General features: G+C 37.6%; 1 protein-coding gene across 1 annotated transcript in view; it reads left to right on the top strand.

Annotated features, from left to right (window-relative positions):
* HHIP (hedgehog interacting protein) overlaps positions 1 to 23174 on the top strand; it is a 75000-nt gene that overhangs the window by 41500 nt on the left and 10326 nt on the right. Inside the window, exons 5-11 of the mRNA XM_059844000.1 lie at positions 7498 to 7649; positions 8089 to 8262; positions 9077 to 9220; positions 10101 to 10222; positions 12274 to 12397; positions 12746 to 12876; positions 13468 to 13549. Of these exons, the coding sequence (XP_059699983.1) occupies positions 7498 to 7649; positions 8089 to 8262; positions 9077 to 9220; positions 10101 to 10222; positions 12274 to 12397; positions 12746 to 12876; positions 13468 to 13549 (929 nt within the window). The remainder of the gene's footprint in view (positions 1 to 7497; positions 7650 to 8088; positions 8263 to 9076; positions 9221 to 10100; positions 10223 to 12273; positions 12398 to 12745; positions 12877 to 13467; positions 13550 to 23174) is intronic.

The following is a 23174-nucleotide window of genomic DNA, read 5'->3' as shown; positions in this document are numbered from 1 at the left end:
TTTTGCAACCAGAAAAAGCAAATACCTGCTCTAATAGGTGACAGTTCAGCACTGGGAGCCAAAGAAGAAAGGCAGAATTGTTTGTAAGAGTAATGTCATCATGGCATATTCCCATTTGCATCCCTTTTTTTTTAAACTAGTTATTTTTAATGCCTACAATTAGACAGATCAACATTTCTGGTTTTAATTTAATGCAGAGAGTATGATAATTACTGTTATTCTGTTCTGAATTATATCCCTTAATTTCCATATAAAGTGGTCACGGTAAAACAGCATGAATTTGTTTTTGATTATCAGAGTATAGAATTTGTTGTAGGTTCGTTCATTTTACATAAGTACTGTCAAATTTGCTCTGTGTCACTATACATCCTTTTTTTTTCCCGTCTGTCAGCAGAAAAGTCTTATAGCTCATTTAAAGTGCTGTAGACTTTTTTGTGGACATTTATTAAAATTAGCAGCTGAAGAAGATCTTTGCATGGTAGTAGGATTTTTATTTTTCCATAGCATATTTTTATCCATGGGAAGGACAAAAATGACAGCAGTGATTGGCTGAAATGTCATGCCATAAAAAAAGCAACTTATGTATTGAATTGTAATTCTTAGAGTATTTTGACAACTCTCTGCCAGTAATCTGTATTTTAAACAAAATGAAAAATTGTATTGAAGGTGCTACTGAAAAATAAAGATAAATTTTATATACATAGTGAGGGAAGGAGAGCATGAGAAAACGAGAACAGATGGCTGAAAGGATCATAGTCAGATTAGAGCACTGGTAGAAGAGCAAGTCACTAAGACAATTAATTTGTATTGTTTGTGTGTTTACAGAAAAATAAAGTCAGCATCAAAATAGGGTGTAAGTTTTAAAAGTCATTCTTGATTGGAAGGGGCAAAGCCCCAGTTTTGGTGACTGGGAAGAAGGATTATTGGTGTCTTGTCATCATGTCATGTATTTGTGAATGTCAATGGAACGTAGTCTGTTCTCTGTGGGGCATCATCTGAGCCAATTTTATTGGACTGCCTACTGAAAGCGAGTTGTAAGATTTGCCTTTATCACAGAAGTGGCGTGGAAAGGTGGGTAAAGCTTCAGAGCAACAGAAGGGAGGAGGAAAAAATACAAAGGTCATCAAGTCTATTCTCCCCTATTAATGAAGGATTTTCATGGTCAGTAAATTTCTGAACACTTACTGCATTCTCATTCACTGGAAGGAAGCTTTCTCTGCTTTCCTGGAAGGCCAGTTCTGCAGCACAATAGACCTCAAACCAATGCAGCAGAAAACCTGTCAGGGAAAGACAGTCTGCTTTGGAAGAATGCTGAAGAGGAAAAGTGTAGGAGAGCAGATATGCCAAATAAATAAATAAAAGAGCAGAAAGTGGAGGCATGCCAGGGAGCTGAGAAGGAGCATACTTATTTTTTACCTTCCCATAGTGGCCTCCGCTGGTGAACCACTCACTGAGTTGCTGGTGGAATGTAAAGCTTCCTTGAAAATAAATCCAGCTGGGGACAGAGGTAGAATCACCACCTGTGTTCCCAGAGGATAAATGCTGCTTACAGCTCAAGAGGCCTCTGTGGTGCAGGAAAGTGTGTAATTCACACCTTCCTGAGCCAGCTTTACTGAATGCAATAATCATCTGGTCTTTATTTGAATCTCCCTCTTCCGGGACTGATTTCCACTGTCTGCTGTTATTCCAATTCTCCTAAAGCAGTGCAGTACATAAAGTTTCTCAGTCCAGATGCAGACCTCACATGGGCTCATGGCCACCTCCTTGCAAGCACACTCGCAGCCCTGTGTCACTCTGCCCAAAACCTCTCAATTATTGGCTGGCTCTGGGCAATCTCAAAGCTTTCAGCTGCTCCCAACCAATAACTGGTAAAGCTGGGAAAGCAGGATGCCTGTTGTACCAGAAGAGTGTGAAGGAGGCAAGCTGTGGGTTTGTGTTGGGTTGGCATCTGCATTTATAAGTTTCGTGTACTTTCTTTAGGAGGACGGGAAGAAAGAATTGTATTATCAGGGGACGAGGATTGTCATTTGGATTAAACTAAAGACTTGTCCAGCAGAACAGCAAAATCTGGAGTTGAGGAATTAAAAAAATAAGTACAGAGGACTAGGACTAGAAGTGAAAGGTCCTGCATTTAGTGACTGGTATCTTCAAAGGACTGTGAAGGTAAGGAAAAGAAAAAAATTATCCCCCCCATGTCAAAATTTTGTCTTTGCTGCAGCAGAAGTAAAAAGAAAAAAAGAATAAGGCTTAAAGTTCTAGTGCTACCAAACATCAGAACAGAAAACTTTGTGATGGATGCACTTTGGCCATTTTCAGGTCAATCCTGCCCTGCACCTAACTGAATAAAAAGCATCTCTAACTTCAGTAGGTTTTGTGCTTAAATTCCAAGCCAGAGTACAGTCCTTTAAGTATTTTTCATGTATAAATTTAATTCTAACACGTTCCTGTACCTAAAGTTATTTTAAGGTCAAGTATTAAAATAGTGCATTTGTTGAAATCAGTAAAAAATAATGAAAATTAATTTTTATTATTATTTTTATTATTATTTTTAAAAAATCCCTAGATAGCTGCAAAGCCCTTTATAAACAAGGAAAAAAGTGAAGCTCTGCAACACAAGAGGAAAAAGGAAATGCTTTGGAGATAGGGTCTAGTATGTATTCCATACTGAGCCATGACATCAGTGTAATTATTTTCCCCTAAGGTAAATGTCTTATGTTACAAATCCTTCCCTTGCCAGAGGCCTCAGGCCCCACAGATACCAAAGCACTGGAGTCCTCAACACCCAAGAGGTCTCATAGGAGCTCTGCTCCTACAGCCCAGACAACTTCTGCTCCTTTCATTCAGTGTTTGCTGTATTTCCACCAGGCAGGGGCAATTCCCTCTTGTGGAACTCAGAGTAGGTGGTGCAGCTTGAAGGGCAGGGTGTACCCCTGCAGCAGACCTTGGCAGGCTTCTGCTTCTGCTGGAGTCACGTTTCTGTCCTGTGCTGGGGCCAAATTTCCAAAACATGGCAATTAAGCAAACAGTTCCCACTGAGAAGAATACCTGACACTGATCTTCCTTCGGCCCTCCTGCATCTCGTTCTGAAGAGTTCAGATGGTGCTGCCTGATAAGAGGTTTTACCCTTCACCCATGATTTTTTACAAATAAAACTCCTTAAGATCAAACACTTGGTAAGGCATATTGGTTATGCTATTTATTACATAGGAAATAAACTAAATTAAAGGTGATTATATTACTTCAACAACTTAGCCAACATTTCTGCTACAAGAATAGATGAAAAAAAAGAGATAAAGATCTTAGAGTTAAAATATTAGGTGTTGAATTTGCATATTTTAAGCACAACCCCTTTTTAAAAAGGTTGTTATTCCATTCCAACATGAGAGTGAGTTTGTCCAGACAAAAAGTCAAATTTAAATACCATTATATACCATATATATATGTACCCATAATATTAGTACTGTTAAGTATAAATACCATTATTTTATAAGTATTATATAAAGAGTGCATTTCAAAATCAGTTTTGAAGCAAAACTTGGAATATGCTACCTACATTGTTTGCTATTAAGCCACACAGAGTAATGGAAATAAATGGTCAAGTCTGGTTTTGCTTACTAGGATTAATTACTACTAAGGATATGCAATTAGGGGCCGTACTTACAGCATGATCTATTTTAAATTAAATAATTTAAAATACTTTAAAATACCAGTTAAAGCATTCCTGTGTATTTCTCTGTATTTACTATATGTAATAACACATATATTGACATAATTAAATGGCAGCATGTCTTAAAAATAAGTGCAGCATATGTTTCTGAATTACAGAAAAAAGTATGATATCCTAACAATATAATAAAACTTCTGTCTATAATACCAGAGGTATACCAGAGTACGTTTGAAAGCACACAAATTGGAAGCAGAGCCCAACTAAGGAGTGGTTACATGAAAATAGCACCATTCTATAAAAATCCAGTATTCACATGCCTCACATCCTGTATTCACAAGCAAGTTACTTCTCTTTGAGTTAGGTCAAAATACAAAGTGGATAATTTTGTGCACTTGTTTAACATTTTTACAAGTGTAAATATATTATAGCAGAAATTACAACGCAAAAAGAAGTATCAAAAATATCCTTCAGCTGGGAACACATACTGCTGCAATATACTTTCAGCACTGACATAACGTAGCTAAACAGCCCTTTAAAAATGAAAAATATAGAAACACTTTGTTTTAATGTTTACTTGGCTTTGTACTGACTTTATGGAATTCTGATTAAATTATTTCCATGGCTGTGGTCTTAAACTAGACCAAATTGGGGTTTAAAGGTCCAAGGTTCCTGGCCCAAGGAAATCAGTTTTGGAAAAAAGTGTAGTATTGGTGCAGAAGGTGTCACAGCCACGAACAGGAGAGGGGAGCGTTCAAGCTACAGAGCAGCACAGGCCGACATCGAAAGTGGGAGCTGCCAGATTTAGTTACGACACAAATTTCACATTGGCCCCAGTCCACAGTATGTTTAAGTAATTAATACTCATTTCAGCCAACCATCATTCTTTGTCTTCAACAGACATCCCAATGGAATACAAAGATTTGTCTCATTCTTCTTGCCCTTCCTTATACAACTGACAAACATTAATGGTTATTCTATCAAATAGTGCAGTGCAGAATCTCATACAAGCTGATTTGTCATCCACAGTTTGTTGGTGCTCGTTCCTTCTAAAGGGAAACTTTCAAAGAAAAGGATGTCAATAACCTTTTAAGCTGCCAAGAAAAAGGTACAGCTATTTGACACGTGGTATACACAAGAAAGACAGTAAAGCCTGGGATGCTGGTTTCGCATCAAAAGTCCATTTATAAAAAACAATGAAAGACAGGAATATTCTATAGAGAAGGTCTGAGATTTTGTACATTATTATTCGGTTTGATAGTACTAAAATTACTGCTCCAAAGGGATTTTGCTGGGTATCTCTCCATTTACCATACAGTATATGACACAACACTACAGAAAACTATATATCTTCTGGCACATAGAGGGTATTTTAAAAGCTATGGAAGTTGTGTCAGGGATTTGGTTGGGAAGAACAGGTTTGCCAGTTAGTGATAAAGTTGAAAATACACATGAAGAATCGGTTTCCGAAACCAGGAAAACTAAATGTGGAAAAACTCATCTGGATTTGTAGTTGAACATGAGCCAACTAATGTCTTGATGCTGCACTGATTTCAGTATCTTGGAGGGATATTCACAAAGTTTTTATTAAGTGGATGAGTAAATAGACCTTTTAGAACAAAATGTGTCCAACTGACTTTGAAAAACAGCAGTGCGACTTTTCAAGAAGCAATAGAAACAATCTATAAAGTGAAACACTGCTCTCTAACAATCATGCAAGACAGCAATAAGAAAAAGTCAAGGCCTGATCCTACGAATGCAACTTGCCATAGTTACTACCTTGCAGGTCTAGTGTTTCATTCATTTTTCAAATTCTTGCTTCATGTGTACTTCATTAAAAGCTCTTAATTTAATTTTCACCTGTTTACGCTTTCAACAACTTTGCTTTCACACTGAGACGGCTGCCATGGCATCAAGCACTAAATAAGATCTTCAGCTCAGTAACAAAAAGATCTTTTCTTACTAATTCTTTCAATAACTCACCTTGCATGGCAGACCTAGTGTGACTCATTGACATTCCTGGGCCCTCAAATGAGTTGAACTCATCTCTCAGGAGAAGAAATAGGACTGTCTTTGTCTGGGCACAACAGATAGAATCATTCCTCAGGAATCTTTGAAATATGCCTTCCTGTTCCCAAAGCAACTGATTTGCCTCCCTTTGCTTCAGACTTTATCAGAGCAACTTGGTCAAAGCTCTTAGAAACTCAAACAATAATATCTACAATCAGTTCAGACTCAGCTGCAGAATTATTTTTGGCTCATAAAGGAGAAAAGGCTGGATTGGCAGTCCCTTCATCCATGATGACTGCAACTGATTTGGCAGCTCTAACTAGACTTTCAAAACTAACCTCTCTGATAATGCCCTGAAACTAAATTTTTCTAGCAAACAAACTAGCAAATTTTCTCTGCCTCTAAATTAGCAGGATCCAGATTTCATGGTACAAATCTGTTTGTATGGAAATCTCTTGACCTATTTACATCTCCATTTCTGACTCAGGTTTCTCTTTGGTGGTTGTGATTAAAAAGGAAGTACGGCAATCATGTTGAATTAAAATAAATTAAAGCTGTGCACTTTCCCAATTAGGCCCTTTGTGGGATGACTTTCAACAGGAAGACAGGCCCATCCATCACTCTGAAGTGCAAATATATTTTAAAGCTTCATTCTCTCTTATAATTTCAAATTTCAGAATTACTTATCTTGGGTGTGGTTAGAGTTGCAAAACGTTGTCTCCTTATGGGTGCAGAGCTGGAGCACTTGAATCTACAACAGAATCACTGGTTCTAGTTTTGAAGGGCTGGCAAGTCCTGAGTCAAACCCCAAAACATCTATCACCTTGTGAATCATGACATATATTAATTGAATTTGAATTGTTAACTATGTGCTGTGTTTATTTCTGTGCCTCAGCTTCTCTGCCTGTATTGCCTCAAAAGCAACAAATGAATCTGAGTTTTATTCTTCATTTATACAAATACAGTTTTAGGCATAGTAATAGTACATACATTTTTAGAAGCTCTTTAGTAGCCAAAAAGAAAATAGCCTTCTATTTAAGTTGACAGGGTATTTGCATTGTCACAGTACATTACATGGATTGGATGCTTAACATATAACTGTACTAATCTTCATGGCAAACATAATAACAAAAGCAAGTTGTTCGGAGATTTTTCTATTTTAAAAAAAACCAAAAAAACCCAAAAAACCCTTTCCAGTGAGGGACCACATGTAAAACTATGGTTTCTCTGCACGCAGACCAAGGCTGCTTATTACCTACAGTACACCAGCTATGATGAACAGACCACCATAGTTGTGACAACTGATGTTGCTGCCTCCAGGGTAAAACAAAGGTTTACATATTACACAAGCAATTTAACTGTTTTCTAAACATATTGCCAAGACAGTGGGAGTTGGCAGCCAGCACTGTGTTTTAGGTTTTGGATACTTGGATTAGAAGTGACTGCTGATTATAGACCTTTTTATTCGTCTTCTACGAATTACAAGCAACCTAGTAACCCCGCAAAGAATCCTTCACAGCACTTAAACTTGTCTTCATGGCTTCCCAAAGATTACATACACAAATCACTCCACAAAAGTGGCGTAACAGACTTGTGCATAGATAACTACATAAGGCAATTGTCTTGTTCTAACTCTTAAAGACTTCCCCAAAGTGAAATGTTTTATAATCCTTTTTGTGCAGTAGTCAGGAAAGAAATAAAAGAGTTTGGGCAAAGATTATCCACAAGAAAGAAACTTTTTTTTTTTTTTTTGGGTTCCAGCTGAAACACAATAAAGAACATAATTAACTTCACAATTCTTTGTGTTTTTCATTTGACTGCAGGGAGGAGATGAAAGAGGACTGTTAAGCCTTGCATTCCACCCCAATTACAAGAAAAATGGAAAGCTGTATGTGTCTTATACCACCAACCAAGAACGGTGGGCTATTGGACCTCATGACCACATCCTTAGGGTCGTAGAGTACACAGTATCCAGGTATCAGTAGAAGTCTAAAATTAACCAACTCTGTATTTCTCAGCAACCTCTGCACTTTAGTATTTCTGATTTCTAAAACGAATATGAGGATTACAACGTATAAACTTGGGCACCTGCAGAAAAACTATTGTGGATTTTATTTCAAATTGCAGTTTTGGAATGAAAGTAAGTGCATAGGTTGTTTTTTTTAAAGACTTTTTTCCAGTTATTCTGTCATTTTTAAATTAGAAATACTTTCTACTTATTGTATATAGGCAGCAAAGTAATTGTTTGTGAATGCTAGAAAATTGAAATTTCTCGGAAATAACTGTTAGGCATTTTTCCACCAAGTTACAACATCCACATCTCAAAGTATAATTTGAAAGAGTCAAGTGTATTTTCAGAAAGAGGAACAAAGATAGTGAACTGTGAAAACGGTGTTCATATCTTTAACTTGCAGGAAAAATCCACACCAAGTTGACATGAGGACAGCAAGAGTGTTTTTAGAAGTAGCAGAACTACACCGAAAACATCTAGGAGGACAGCTGCTGTTTGGCCCAGATGGTTTCCTATACATTTTTCTTGGAGATGGCATGATCACTCTAGATGACATGGAGGAGATGGATGGTTTAAGGTACAAAAACTACCAGTAGATAGACTTCTATTATTGTGCTTAAAGGCCTCTTTGGCTCAGGAGAATTGCAGGTGCTCCTGTGGTTTTTAAAATATTTTTTAAGCATAAGGGTATACTCAAAACCCAGAGCAGAGGGCAATTGCCGTACCTGCTTTTAAATTAATGGAATGGAATTCATTTCAACATCACATTGTTTCATGTTTATGGTAAGAGTGTGCTCTTCTCCTTTCCTCCATCCCAATCACAAATGTAAGTTAAAACATTTTAGTTTCTCCTGTTTCATGTAATGAGAAAGTTCTGAATACTTACAAAAAAGTAAGCTCCATTCAAACAATACAATTTTTTTCTCACTTGCTTTCTATATAATTAATCTTTGGATTGTATTGTGATTAGAAATCATTGAATTCAAGAGCAGGATCCGAAGTGTGAGCAAAAAGCACTTTGTAATTACAAAGTGCTTATATCCATAGTTCCTCTAGATGACACACAGTATAAAAGAGTTAGTAGCCTTGTATTTGAGGCCCTAAACAATTGTGATGTTTGGAAAGTTGTTCTTATGATCAAGTTGCTTCTCAACAACATGATCAGAGGCATTTTAGTCTGCACATAACAAGGCAAAATATTTGCCAAAGTGACTCTCTGAAAGGCTCTGCTACACTTCTTTGGACTTGCATCCACCATGAAATCCATCTCGACGTGATTAATCAGTAAAGTGGGTCGTTTATTTTGCTGGTTCACTCTAGTATTATATGGATTAAATTTACCAGTGAAACACCTTTAAAAACCCAATTATTTTACCCTCCAACTCTCTCAGTGATTTTACAGGTTCTGTATTGCGCCTTGATGTCAATACTGACCTGTGCAATGTCCCTTATTCCATCCCACGGAGCAACCCGCACTTCAACAGCACCAACCAACCTCCTGAGATTTTTGCACATGGGCTCCACAATCCAGGCCGGTAAGTAAGTTTCAACTAAACTGAAAGTGCTCTGGAGCAGGCACTGTTTTCAACCAGGTTTGCTTTTATACAGACAGGCAGCAATATTTCAGTAATAAAAGCATTCGTGAACTTTTTGAATCTTCCACTCCTCCACCTCCACACATATGTCACAGTTAGAAACAAATGTACATTGGCAAAGGGGAAAGAGAAGAGCATGCACAACTACTACAAGACCAAAATGACAGAAACAAAGTACAGAATTTTTAGCTTTAATTGGTAATAAAATTACTACCTTTGTGAAAGAAAAGAGCTTAGAGCAGAAAGCTGGTAAAGTACAGCTGAAATGGAAATCTTGACTGGGAGAAAAAAGGCACGTGGAAAACAAATGAGAACATCTGGTGATATCTAAACAATAGCAAGGAGGAGAACAATGCTTTAACTAAACAACACATAATTCAGCAAATTAGGTGGGTGGTAGTACTGAAGTGACATTTAAGGTCTTGGTTTGAAAAAAATCAGAAAGTCAAGTTGTTCAGATAAGCACTTGATTCTTGGACTTTTTAATGGTCCAAAATTCCTACACCATATAAGTTCATTTAGCTTAAGGTACTATTCTTTTCAGGTGCCATATTGCAGACTACATTATATCACTAGGTAAAAATAGTTTTATTTCATGTTACATAGAAATGTGTAGGAATGAGAAAGTTGTATTATCTCCTCTATTTAAATCCAATGCATTTCTCAGGTATTTTGGCTCAGCATGAAATAGGTCCCTCAAATGAAACAACAGGCACCACAAAGAAACAATAATGCTTTAAAATGTAATGCTTCATATTGATAGTTACATGTTATGAACTCACCTCTCTCATGGATTTTCTCTTTTTTTGTTGTTTTAAAGGTGTGCCGTGGACCGGCACCCAACAGATGTAAACATCAATTTAACTATACTTTGTTCAGATTCAAATGGAAAGAACAGATCTTCAGCAAGGATCTTACAAATAATAAAGGGCAAAGACTATGGTAAGTTCTATCCAGCATAAAGCTGCTGGCAACAGTCAGGTTCTATTTCTATGGAATAATAAACAGCAGAAGAGAATATATAAAGGCCTGTATAGGAAACTTACAGCATAGATAGGATAGACAACTTATCTGAGACAGAAGTGAAATTTCTGTCTTTTCAAAAGAAATCTTCAATGTAGAAGCAGATAAAAGATGCAGGCCAAAACCAAATTGAAATGACTCAACTTTGTTCTTGTTGGTGTAGAATATCATGTAAATAAGATTTAACAAATTTGACAGTTGCTAGTCTGTCAAAGATCTCACTGTTGCTGCATATTTTGGCTCATAAAGAGAATATTTTGGAATATCAGGAAATGATGAAAACGCATTCTTAGTTTTCTTAGTATTCTTAGTCTTTCACAAATAACCTTTTGAGACAGAGAATGGAAACCTCATGTAATGTGCCTCTTATAATGGAAAAAGTGAGATAGACAACAGCAGACCACAACCAAACAGGGAAATGACTGAGCTCTGTTTAAATGTTACTAAAAATAAAAAACTTAGGAAAAGGCACTATGCTGCTACTTCATAATGAATTACTAGTTTAGATTAGATTACAAAAAGATAAATACACTCAATTAGGGACTTTAAAATATTAAAGTGCTTCATGCTCTCTCTGAATCAATATGATTGCCAGTCACAATTTCAGTTTGATGTTTAACTCTGATGCTCACCAAGGTCCCTTGCAAGTTCAGGCAAGCCAGGTGACACTTCCTCTGAGCTATCACCTGCCTTGACTGCCCATTTGGCAGCTTGTAAATTCCTGATGGTAACACGTGATAAATGCCAACGGTGTGTAAAGGCATTGAGAACTGGCCTGTCTCCTAGAATGTAGCATTTCCCTTTCTAATCACATCCCTAGGTTCTCCCACCTGTACTTCCCTTAAAAGCAAAGCAGCTGTGCTGGCTGGCACAACAGTACACAATAGCATAATGCAATTGTACTACTTCAGTTATTGCATGAATTTTCTGGGTCCATTTTATAAAAGCCAAACCAAAGAATAATATTTGGTTAACCACTGCTCCAATGGAATTTTGACTGCATCCTTATTGCAGAGTAAACTAAGCAATATTGTGTCTGTCCCAAGCAGCTTGCCAATATTAATACTGGGCTGTGGGTCAATGGCTTCAATAAAAAGAGTTCATCATCATTGTCTCCCCCATAAAATTTCAGCTCTAACTCATGTAGAACAGTCTGGGAAATGCATTTATCAAAGACTTGCCCTCTGACAAAAAAAAAAAAAATCCTATTAAAAAATGGTTTACTGGCTGTGGCTTTTTTAAAATTACGCAGCTAGCATGTCAAATGGAGACTACTTGTACCCTTAGTGGTATTTGGTTGCATGAATAGGAACATATACACTGGAGATTCCTTGAAGAATTGTTTGATAGGACTAAACTCTGTGGTTTTATGAAATAAAAAAGGGGAAAAAAAGTATAGGAATTGCAACTACTATAGCAGCATAAAATAAATTACCATGAGAAGATACAGCTAGTAATAGTAGTGTTTTATGGGATATAACTCACATACCATGTTTAAAACCGTGACTTGGAAAGTTTCTCAAACCATTGAAAGGATTTCAAAACTAATTCTACTGAAAATCACTGGAATTTCTGCACTGGACTCTACAGTGAATGGGGGTTATTTTGTTCCTGAAGTTCAGGAGATCCAGTCTGCAGACTGATTGACATGTAGAAATAAATAGCAGTAATCGCACTGGTTTCAATGGAAGTCCAGCCTAATCTTTATGAAGGTTTATTCTCCCAGCTTGTGCACATGGAAGAAAGCAGTTATAGCCTCACCTTTTGTAATCTCTAATGGATTGTTTCACAAGCAGACTTTGTTGTAATTTTCTGATTTTTTTTTTAACATCTCATTTCTGGCAACGCATCTTGAATTCTGAGGAATCTTTAAATGTAATTAATCTCTTTAATTGAAGCAGGAACATTTTCCTAAATGTGCATCAATATGAAAATGCATATGATCTAATGCTACGGTAGTTCCTTTTCAGAGAGTGAGCCCTCCCTTCTAGAATTCAAGCCCTTCAGCAGTGGCTCCCTGGTTGGTGGATTTGTGTATCGGGGCTGCCAGTCGGAGAGGCTCTATGGAAGTTACGTGTTTGGAGACCGCAATGGGTACGTGTTGTACAGCTCACTCTAAACAAAAATGCATGGCAAGTGGATTTAGTCACTCAGCTGCCTGTGTAAAGCCACACCAACAGTCTTGTATATTGTGTCACTTGGCCAGTTTAGCAGTGTGGTAATGCAGATTAGATCTAGAACTGGGAATAAAATAGCACAGCTTTCTAATGAATGCTGACATACAGAACGTACCTAATCCTTGGAAGTCGTAAGACAAGGAACTGCACAGATTTATCTATGAAGCTACTTGCAGCAAGTGTTTACTTATTTATCTAGACAATGATAACCCTCTGTTCAAAATGTAATATAACTCTTTTTTTTTTTATGTGTTTGTGAATGTAGAAATTTTTTAACACTGCAACAGAGTCCTGCAACCAAACAATGGCAAGAGAAACCCCTCTGTCTTGGCAACACTGGTTCGTGTAGAGGTTTCTTTTCAGGCCCTGTTTTGGGATTTGGAGAAGATGAATTAGGTAAATACTAAAAGAATTTCTCTTAAATTATAAGGCTTATCAGTAATTTCTGCAGTAGTATTCATAATTATAGTAAATGTTTAAAAAGAAGGCTATCTGTCCTTTGCCAAAGCTGCTCTCACTGCTCTCAGCTACACCTCAGCAGCCTTGTAGGAAGAACTGAGAAGAGAATGTGTTGCTGGAAGGGGCAAAAATCCTTATTGTGTCTCACATGCTGTGAACTTGGCACTCACTATGACACAATGTATAAAATACTAGCTTTTATTTCCAGCATTACGGAATTAAAGGGCAAAGATATTGCATGAACAGACTGACCCCTCTTCTCCCTTCCTCACCAATTTAATTTTTTTAATCAATTCTCTACTTTAAGAAAAAAAGAACTCTCATGATAGAATGTTTTTCACATTTTAGCATCAATTTGGGGAAAGTGCTTGTATAAATTTTCAAATAGCAAATGATTCTTTTGTATATTTCAGTGTGTCTTCTGAAGTTTTTAAAATCTCATTTGGCAAATACAACCAGATCACAAAAGTCATGTATTTAACATCTTAGGAAAGGAGTAGTAATTTATTGCACTGTTTTCCCTAACAGGTGAGATTTACATATTATCAAGCAGTAAAAGTATGACACAGCCTCACAGTGGAAAACTCTACAAGATCGTTGACCCAAAAAGGTTAGTATTGCACTTCTTTTTGGGATCAGCCTTTCCCTCAATAGGTTAAAAACCAGAAGGTAACTGTAGTTCTGTTCATGTGGCTGAATTATGCAATACTGTTGTTCAATAAAAAGGAAAATTCCCTATGCTGGGGGCTCCCTAAAAGCAAATGTTCCAGCAGCAGCAAGCAGGAGAGATTCATTGTCTCATAGGAAGCGAATGTCAGAACAGCAGAGGGGTAACCAGCACTAACTTCTGGGAATTTTTACACTTTGACATTGTGCTGAAAGCTGCCCACTTTCCCACCTAGATGTATATTCTTAATATGTTTTCATAGAGAAATAAACCTACTTAGTATGGAACCATATGGACTGGTAGAAGATGCTCCTGGTAGTTCTGAAGCCAAATTATTTTTAAGTACCACAGAAAGTTATGCAGCATCAATGGAAGGCAGATGCTGGAATTCTCCCCCATACTCCTGCTTCCTCACCTGACACTGTGGTGGGACAGGGCACAACAGGAGCTGCCTCCAAAGATCAGCACTGTGTGACAAAACCTGTTCTATGTACTAGGAAGCAAGTACAGAAAAGAACCAGTGAATCCTAGCCAGGGTCAGTTTGGCCATAAGCTCGAAGGGACTTGTTCAGTCTTTCCCAAATATCTCTTCTGTTGTACAGGAGATACCACCAATGGACAATAACAGAGAGGCCTCAGTTCTCATTAGGTGTGAGTTGTCACTGCTTACTAATATTGAACATACCCCTTCCATACCCCTTCTATTACATATCTCTCCCTTGGCAGGCTTGGAGAACCAAGGAGGGAAATCCTCTGTCCTTGGACTCTGTGCCAGAAATACAGGGAATTCTTTAACTATTCTTAAAGAACTGCTTCCAAAGGGCTTATAAATCCCACTCAAGTGATTTATAAGATATGGAATTAGTAGGATTGTTCTGATTATTTTGACTAATTTACCAGTTGTAAAATGAGGATAAATGAAAATTATCAAGCCAAAGCTCCTCAAGGCATGATCTTTGCAGAGCAGCTGGATGTGTGAAAAGATTAAGGAATCTGGAAGGACTGCAAAAAGCCAGTCCCCAACATGACCCAGGGGCCCCAGCAGCGATAAGAGCTGATGACTAGCAGATAGATACTCACTTTAGCTGGGGGAATACCATGTTCTTCATGATGGATCTTGCTGCTCCACCAGACCAAGTTCTGACGTGTAGAAGTTGCACATCCATCCTGCAAAAGTATCAGAAATCAACACAAAAGGAGACAGCCACCAGAAATGAAGTTTGTTGTATAATACTTTGACCCCATCATACCCTACAAAAGCAGCTGCCTATTTGTTCAGCATCTACTTCAGCATGTTCTTCCATGGGTAACAGATACAGTCAGACTTCCATTTTTGGCTTTGCTATTAAGGGAGGAATTTATTTTCTTGTCAGACTTTAATTCTAAACATTGTTGGTGGGATAACAAGGGAATACAGCAAGAAAATCATGGCACTGGTTTCACACTGTACTGTAAGTTAGAGTTTCAGGGGTAGTGGACTTCAAGTGTTTTATAATTGTACTACCCCAACAACAAATAATTTGGAAGCAGATGTTACTGCAGGTTGGTGCAGTCTGTCAGTCAAGGTTATTATGTATGTTTTATTTATGCTTTCTGGTATTGAAAACATTTTTTTAGAACAAAACTTGCCATTCTTCCTGGGATTGTTTAGTCTGTTGGTGTATGGTTTTAAGTGAATTTTACACCCTAAATCCACTATTAGTATCTAATTACACGGGGCTGCCTTTTTTGACCTCAGCTTTTTGTTCTTGTTACCTCTTCCAGTAGGGTGGTCTTCAGCTGACATACCTGAAAGGCCAGACCTCCCATTGCTGCACTCATGGTTGGCTGTTTTCATGCATGGAAAAGGGTCAAGACTGTGTTTGGTTACTGGTGAAAGTAACCAGAAAACTATAAAATACTTTTGTAAATTGGCACACAGTTGAAATTAAACAGACTGTGGCACAGGGATATAGTTTTTGGTAACACTTCTCAGAAGCACAGGATAATTTTCATTCAGGCAAAGTTTTGAGTTTTGCTGTCTTTCAGTCTCACACCACTGCAGCTTTTAAGGGAAGGATAATGAGTGACTTCCACAATGGAGCATTGCAATTGTACTTACCATTCCATGCTGATTTCATACCATCCATGTAAACAACTTAAAAATTCCATGGCTTTGGCAAATGTTCGTGTAAAGTTTTAGTAACAAAATATTGTTATTGACAAGATAATATTCTATTCCATGTTAATATTTTGTTGCTTCTCCTTGTGGTATGCACCATGCCAGTACAACAAATATTCACATAAACCCTACCACACTAAGCTTTGTAGAACACAAAGTAAGGATGCTACAGATGAACTATGAGTAGCAGGTAAAAATAAAATAATGAAACTATTGATTTGTCATGTCTTAGAAATTCATTACTTCCTAAAAAACCCCTGTGAGAGGTGGTCCCTGGCAGACCTGTTAATTACAAAGAGAATCTTCCATGCCTGGGGCAGTGTAGAAGAACAAAATTGTCATGCCTTACAGTAGCCCCTTGCTGGAAATAAACAGTTCCATGCAAACCCAACCTTCTTCTCCTAGTGGTCATTAGTAAGCTGCTGCAAGCTTACAAAATTATTAAAATTGTTTATTTTAAAAAATAAACATTACATGAAGGTGTAGGGTTTTATTTCTTTTGATCTTTTTAGAATCATAGAAACATTAAGGTTGGAAAAGACCTTCAGGATCAGCAAGTCCAACCTTTGACAGATCACAACCTTGTCAACTAAACCAGAGCACTGAGTGCCATGTTTCTTGGACACCTCCAGGGATAGTGATTCCACCACTTCCCTGGGCAGTCCATTCCAATGCTTAAAAACCCTTTCAGTGAAAAAATACTTCCTGATGTCCAACCTGAACTTCCCCTGGCACAGCTTGAGGCCATGTCCTTTTGTCCCATAGAAAACTACTGCATAATCAAACAAAACCATGACTCCTATTTTTTTTCTCTCAAATGTAGCTTTAGACAGAAATCTATTACTTGGACATAGAAAAAAATCAAATTAGGTGGGCAGGTTAAAACATTAGGAGATCAGATGATGAGGGTAATCCAGAGAACTCTGCATTAGTCTTCAACACTCAGCAGTGGGAAAGTCCCGTCCTACAACAATCCTTCAAGTGTAACAGATATGAGGTGCTCAGTTGAGGTGATATATGACAAATTGGTGAACATGATCAACACAGAGGTTCTGAATCCTGCAATTATCAAAGCCGTTTGAAATACAGAATTCCAGGTACCACAGTAAAACTTTTGTTCAGTTCTTCCAAATATTTCATATCAATAACTAAATAGACCCCCACTGAAAGCACTGAGTGAAATAATCCTTCTCTTTGTAGAAAGGTTGTTATAATGATACATTAGTGCCTGAGAGCTCACAGACAATGAAGTGATTAAAAAAAAAAGCCCTAAGCATGTGAAGTGCTGCAAAATATAGGTATACTACATATTACCAAAAATCCCATAGAGAAATGGGTACAGCCAATAGCATATTTAGCATTGACGATGGAGGAGATGTGGGAAACAATAAAAATTACAGGCACATAAAACCAACATTGGGCACATTAGTTAAACTGGCAGTTGAAACACATTCTGAAGTTAAAACTGTCTCTGAAAAATATTTCCACTGTTTGACAATTATCAAAAAAACCCATTAATACTGCTTTCCAGGGATTGGAACTAGTGATGAAATACAGGGAGAAAGACTTCTGTTCTTCTGAACTGAAAGGTAGGGTTAGTCAGATATCCCGAAGGTCAATGCAAATACTAGCATTTTATCAGTTGTTGTTGTTGTTACCAAACACCAAAACCTCTTTATTTTCTAGTTTTCTACTTTCTGTTTTATAACTTTTCTGTCATGGTTTCTGTTTCTAAAAATACATACTAATATCAATCACGAAAGTGTTGATGAACTGAAAAGAAAAATCAATTAAGTAAACAGTGATGTAGAAAATGTATAGAGGTCAAAAGATTCCACTTAGTCAATAACAGAGAAAATAGGAGACAAACCCATTAGAAAAGAAAAAGCAATCATTTTTCTAGCATGATGAGAGGAGAAAATCAACTGTGAAAATGAATATTTAAATAAGTAAGATTTGTTGATAGGTCCATACACTCTGTAATTTAAACATTATTAGTAGACCAAGAAGTAAGAAAATAAACTTTGTATGGTGGAGGAACAGCCATAAAAAGACTTTGTAAGTTTTCTTTTAGAGTACTTATAATATGATCACTTTAATTTCTAAGGAAATTACAGCCAAAGGAAAGATATCCAGAGAAGGGTCTGGAAGTGACAGACAATGCAAAAGTTTTCCTTTTAAAAGATGTTCTGTGAAGTTTTAAGTGTGAAGCTTTAAGAGTTTGCTACCATCCATACAGTGATTCCAAAGAGGATGAGTAACTGTTTTGACCAGGATGGCTCTCTGAAAACAGCAGGTGATTTTTATGAAGGAGGGCAGAGCCTGAGCAAGTGTTCCTGCACACAGAAGAAGATTTCCTCTTCCTCTCCTCGTAACACCTTATGGATCTGGATTTCAATGTGTTTCATATCAACAGCCGGAATAGCTGCTTCCCGTTGGACTGAAACTTGAACTTGATTCAAACCATCTCACTCCTCTTTCATGCCCCTCCAGAGTATATAATTCCACTTATCATCCTTTCCATCATCACCTTCCGGGATTTCCGCTGTCGGAGAGCATTTCCAAACAGGCTGATTTCAGACACCAAGGGACAGTATCTAGGTCATACCTCATTTTGACGCTGTTCAGGCTCTTTAGAAAACCATTAGTGATTTGATTTTTTAACGTGAGTCAGGAGTGTTTGGTGGCATGACAGAAGAAAAGCATTTATGAAAGTGAAGCTCTGTTTGAGCCTTCAATTCCTGTGGAAATGGAAACACACAGTTTTAGAGTAATCTGCATGAAGATACTCAGTTCTGATGGTTATAGATAAACTCCAAAGCTCCTACTGGAAGCTCTCTGTAGAAGGAGCCAATTTTGTTGGTGAATGCCCTCACCAACCCAGGTGGGCCATATGATTTCTTTCTGTTCAGAAAGTTACTATCCCTTAAGTCATCTGAGGGAATGGAAAGCCAGAATTAATGTCTAATTATGTTTAGTTTAGCCGGAGCATGCAAAATTCTTATCTCATTTACCTACCCACATGCAGTTACTATTCCCACAAGAGACACTAAAGAGAAAGTAGAGCTTTTTGCAAATACCAGTCTAGAGAGTTTCACTTTACAGAAGTACTTCACAAAAACTCCTTTGTAACCACGATGGAAAAACCTAAGGATTTTTTTCAATCACATCACAGCTCACTGACTGTAAAAGTTTTTGTTTTGGTTTTATATTTTTTTCCCCTTTTCCTAAAGTCTTTCTAGCATTGGCTATTAAGGAGTTCTCACTTTTTATCACTTTATAAGGAAAAAAACAGCTCAGTTTATCTTTTGGTTATTTTCTGGAGCCTGCAGGAAGCCTCTGCCATCCTAAAGAAAGTCACACATAATAGAGCAGCTTTAGCCCAGTAAGCCAGTCGTTCCCAATTCATCAGTCAAAGTGTTATGCAAGTGGCCCCCTAAATTGATAAATTCCCACAGTGCCTGTTGACCCAGCTGCCAAGTGCTCATGCAGCAGGTGTTGTTTTCATGACCACCCTGACAGTAATACAAACTGTTTAGCAGTTGCATTGACCTCTTAGCTATTAACATTGATACAGGCTTCGCTAGGGACTAGTTTTCAAACATGACAGAATTTCTTAAGACTAGAGGTCATGAACAAGTATACCATATAAGAATAAATTTGATATGCTGCTGAGTTTAAATCTTAAAAGCCATGAGTTTTTTCCACATTATTCCCGTGTAGTAAATCTGGAGACAAGTAACGAGCTTTTGGCATCTCTCCCAGTACTAAAGGTATACTTTATAATTTTAGAAGCTGTACCTGAAGAGATGCTGTATTTATTCTATGACAAGCAGTAAATTTAGGTTATGACAAGGAGTGAAACATCCCTTATAAAGGAAAAAACTCAACAACTGATGCACAAATGTTGGTGATATACTTAAGTATCATTCTAATACCTAAATCTTATGTGCAGGTAATTGAATTATAGCATTCCACATATTTTATATCAAGATTTCTGCAGCAGTGTCTCCTGTTTGAAATCTGAACATCCAGGAATTTTGTCTGCCTTTTTTTTTCCTTCACTTTAGTAGGGAAGTAGAGATTTGTGATATTGTGTCAAAAGCCTGGTGGAGGAATTGTTTTCTGTTCAGTACCATTATTTTACTGCAGAGTTTGGCCCTCCATTTGCATTGATTTATGCACATTTGAGTAACAGCACATACAGCAACTAACTCACTCAGTGTGTTCAGTGGAGCTGCAAACAGAGATGCGCTGAAGAAGTCCTTAGCTATGCCAGAATGAGTTTTAATCTATTAAAGCATGTTGGACTTTTATATGCCTCTAAACAGTAGAGGCAGCTTTCTTCTACTAGCTATAATAAGGCAGCAAAAATTATTTTACACATTGCACAGTCAAGAATTCCCGGCTCACTGCACACGTCAGCGAAGGGATCCAGCGAGGCCCCAGCCCCCAGTACAACTTTTCCTCCGTGTTCCATACATTTAGAGTTGTTATACAGTTTCATGAAAGCCTGTTTTAACAAGCAAGATATACTGTACTGTACTGTATATATGAGCAGCTCTTTAAGATAACTAGAATTGTACAGACCATATAAATAGTCATTATCAGCTACATTTTTGGCTGACTTTCTGCGGACCAAATAGTGCTTACTGTAAGAGTAATCAAGCTGTACCCTTTAGAGTTTTATAGATTGAGGGATACAAGTAAAAAAATTCTCTGCAGCCTGGAGTGTGGCTCCATCTATTCCCCTCCATTTTCCACATCAGGAGACACAGTGAAACACTGGTTATATAAACAAAATCATGGTCCTGTCTAAGTGCAGGAGAGATCAAGTCCCAACAGTCAGTTTCAGGACTTGCGTTATCTTTGTGAGACTCACTTCAACTTGTGCTCAGCCTGAACATTTCCACCCCTTCCAAGCCCTAAGAATGCAAAGTGTGAGCGCTGTGGGGCAGAGGCTTTCTCTCAACACGTGTTGGTCCCAGAGCAGCACTCGAATCCTGAGAAAGAAGTGTGGCTTTTCCCAGAGCTCAGCTCAGGGAAACCAGCGATTCTCACACGCGAGGATTCCGCTGCAGCTGCATTTGTATTCCTCTTCTCCTAAGGCACCTTGCCAACCAGAATTTTTTCCATCTTTGTTTCTACTCCACCCCACCATTAATAAATATTATCCAAGGCTGATGAGTGCAAGTTCTTGATTGATGGTAGAATAAAAGGCAAGGTTATATTCACAAGTACCGAGAGCGGTAGAAAACTTTAAATCATAAAAGTGACCAGCCATGCTCAGCTGGATACAAAGAAGTGTGACTTCTGCCTTCCTAATTGCATTCAAAAAGAACCATGTATTATAGCACTATCATAGACAAATACTTTACATCTATTAATAAAATAAATCATTACCTTCCCAAATAAAATACCTTTGTGACTCAAGAGGTCATTCTTTGCTAAAGATATGCCACTGGAGCTCTTTTCCAAGAGATGCTCCAGGAGCCTGAGGTTATGTTTCCTGCTAAACTCTGTACTGTAATTGTGCTTGAGCAAGAGAAAGACAAGCCTCCCATTTAAAGTAACTTGAAATAAATGAGCTTTAAGGAGTGACAGGTAAAGAATGTTGCATCTTGTGCAGTTGGCTATACAGCAATAATTTCAAATGTGGATTTTTCTTCCAGATGTAGGAATTAGAAGATAGATCTTTTTACCTTAAATCTGAACAAGTCTCCACTGAAAATCATATTATTTTCTAGAACCATTTCCAAAACAGCATTGCATGTGAACATTGCTTATAATTTTTAAGCATAGAAGCTTTCTTAACCAGAACATGTGTAATACACTCATTGCTCATTACAGAACTGGAATTCCTTACAGGTCAAAAAAATAATGCATTCTATTTAAAAGACAGCTATGGAAATATGTAAACAGTAAAACTGAAAGGGTTTCAAATATGCTGCACCAAAGGTGTCAAAACATGTTTCAAAGCCCTTAAATAATACATTTCTGATTCTCAGAAATGCTTTGGAAATCAGGACTTGGTGCTATACTAAAGAAGCACCTACACATTCTTTCTGTCCTTAACATCTTTGGGGAACCAGTTCTTGTGCATGAATGTTTAAATAATCATGGAAGTAATTAAGACTGAGCAGAGAAAGTGCTATGCTGAAACAAACCAGTGGGCCTGCACTCTATTACTCTGTTTCAAGAAAACATGCAAGATAGTGAACCATTAACAAGATGCATGTCAAAATGGGAGGGGGAAATGTAAGCCCAGTCAGCTGGTGAGGGACTTAGGTATGAATGCTTATTTTTTAAAAAATTATTTTTACCCTATCTAATATTACTCTGAATGGAGCTATTGCGCACAGAAATATCTATTTAAAATCCTAGTGGAACATGGGCTTCAGATATCTTTTGATATCTTAGTAGTCACAAGTTCAGCTAGTTAATTTTATTTTCTTTAGGTTAGTTTTTTCCCTTGATGTTTCTTCTGATGTTGAAATGGGAGATAAACAAGAATGCCATTTTTTTCCCCTCTTTTTCTTCAGTCACCATTTTCTACACCAACATCATACCCATTCTTTCTCAGACCCCAAAAGCTATCCTTTCCTCTGCACAGGAGTATCAGTCTAGGAATTTAATATGTGACAGAGTAATCAGTGCACAAGCTGCTATTCCAGCTATTTGCACATAATTGGGATGTTAATACTGATGTCAGTATAATGAACAATTCCTATTCTATTCTATTCTATTCTATTCTATTCTATTCTATTCTATTCTATTCTATTCATCTCATCTCATCTCATCTCATCTCATCTCATCTCATCTCATCTCATCTCATCTCATCTCATTGAATTTTGTTTTGGTTTGTTTGGATTCTAGCTGGACACTTAGCCAAGATTTCTCTAAGCTCTCCACTAAGCTATTAGAATCTTTTTCCTGCTCATTTCAAGCTTGGTATGTATGGCAGTAGTTAAGATGATTTCCTAGGGAATGAGTAATTTTGGATTTGTCGCTAATTACCTTAATTTTCCATGATGCTCCTATTCAATTACTTGATTAGATCACTTCGGACATTCTTTTCCAAACTTGTACCTGTGCAACCAAACCTACAGCAGAGACAAAACATGGTACCTCTACTGGGAGCCTGTAGCCTTTGGATTGTCCTATCATCCTAACAAAAACATCCAGTATCAGAAACATTTTAAATCATTTGAACTAGAATTTCCTTTGTGCATACATTCCACAGAATCACCTGATGGTGAATGGCTGAGTTTGGAAGGCACCTCTGGAGGGCACCTGGTCCAACCCCCCTGCTCAAACAGGGACTCCCACAGCCAATTTCCCACCCAATTTCTGATTATCTCCACTCCACAACTCTCTGGGCAACCTGTGCAAGTGCTTGGTCACTCT

This window comes from Haemorhous mexicanus, chromosome 4 (assembly GCF_027477595.1).
Source record: "Haemorhous mexicanus isolate bHaeMex1 chromosome 4, bHaeMex1.pri, whole genome shotgun sequence".
NCBI classification, from domain to species: domain Eukaryota; kingdom Metazoa; phylum Chordata; class Aves; order Passeriformes; family Fringillidae; genus Haemorhous; species Haemorhous mexicanus.
Note: the sequence above shows the minus strand (reverse complement) of the source record. Positions and strands in the feature narration are given on the sequence as shown.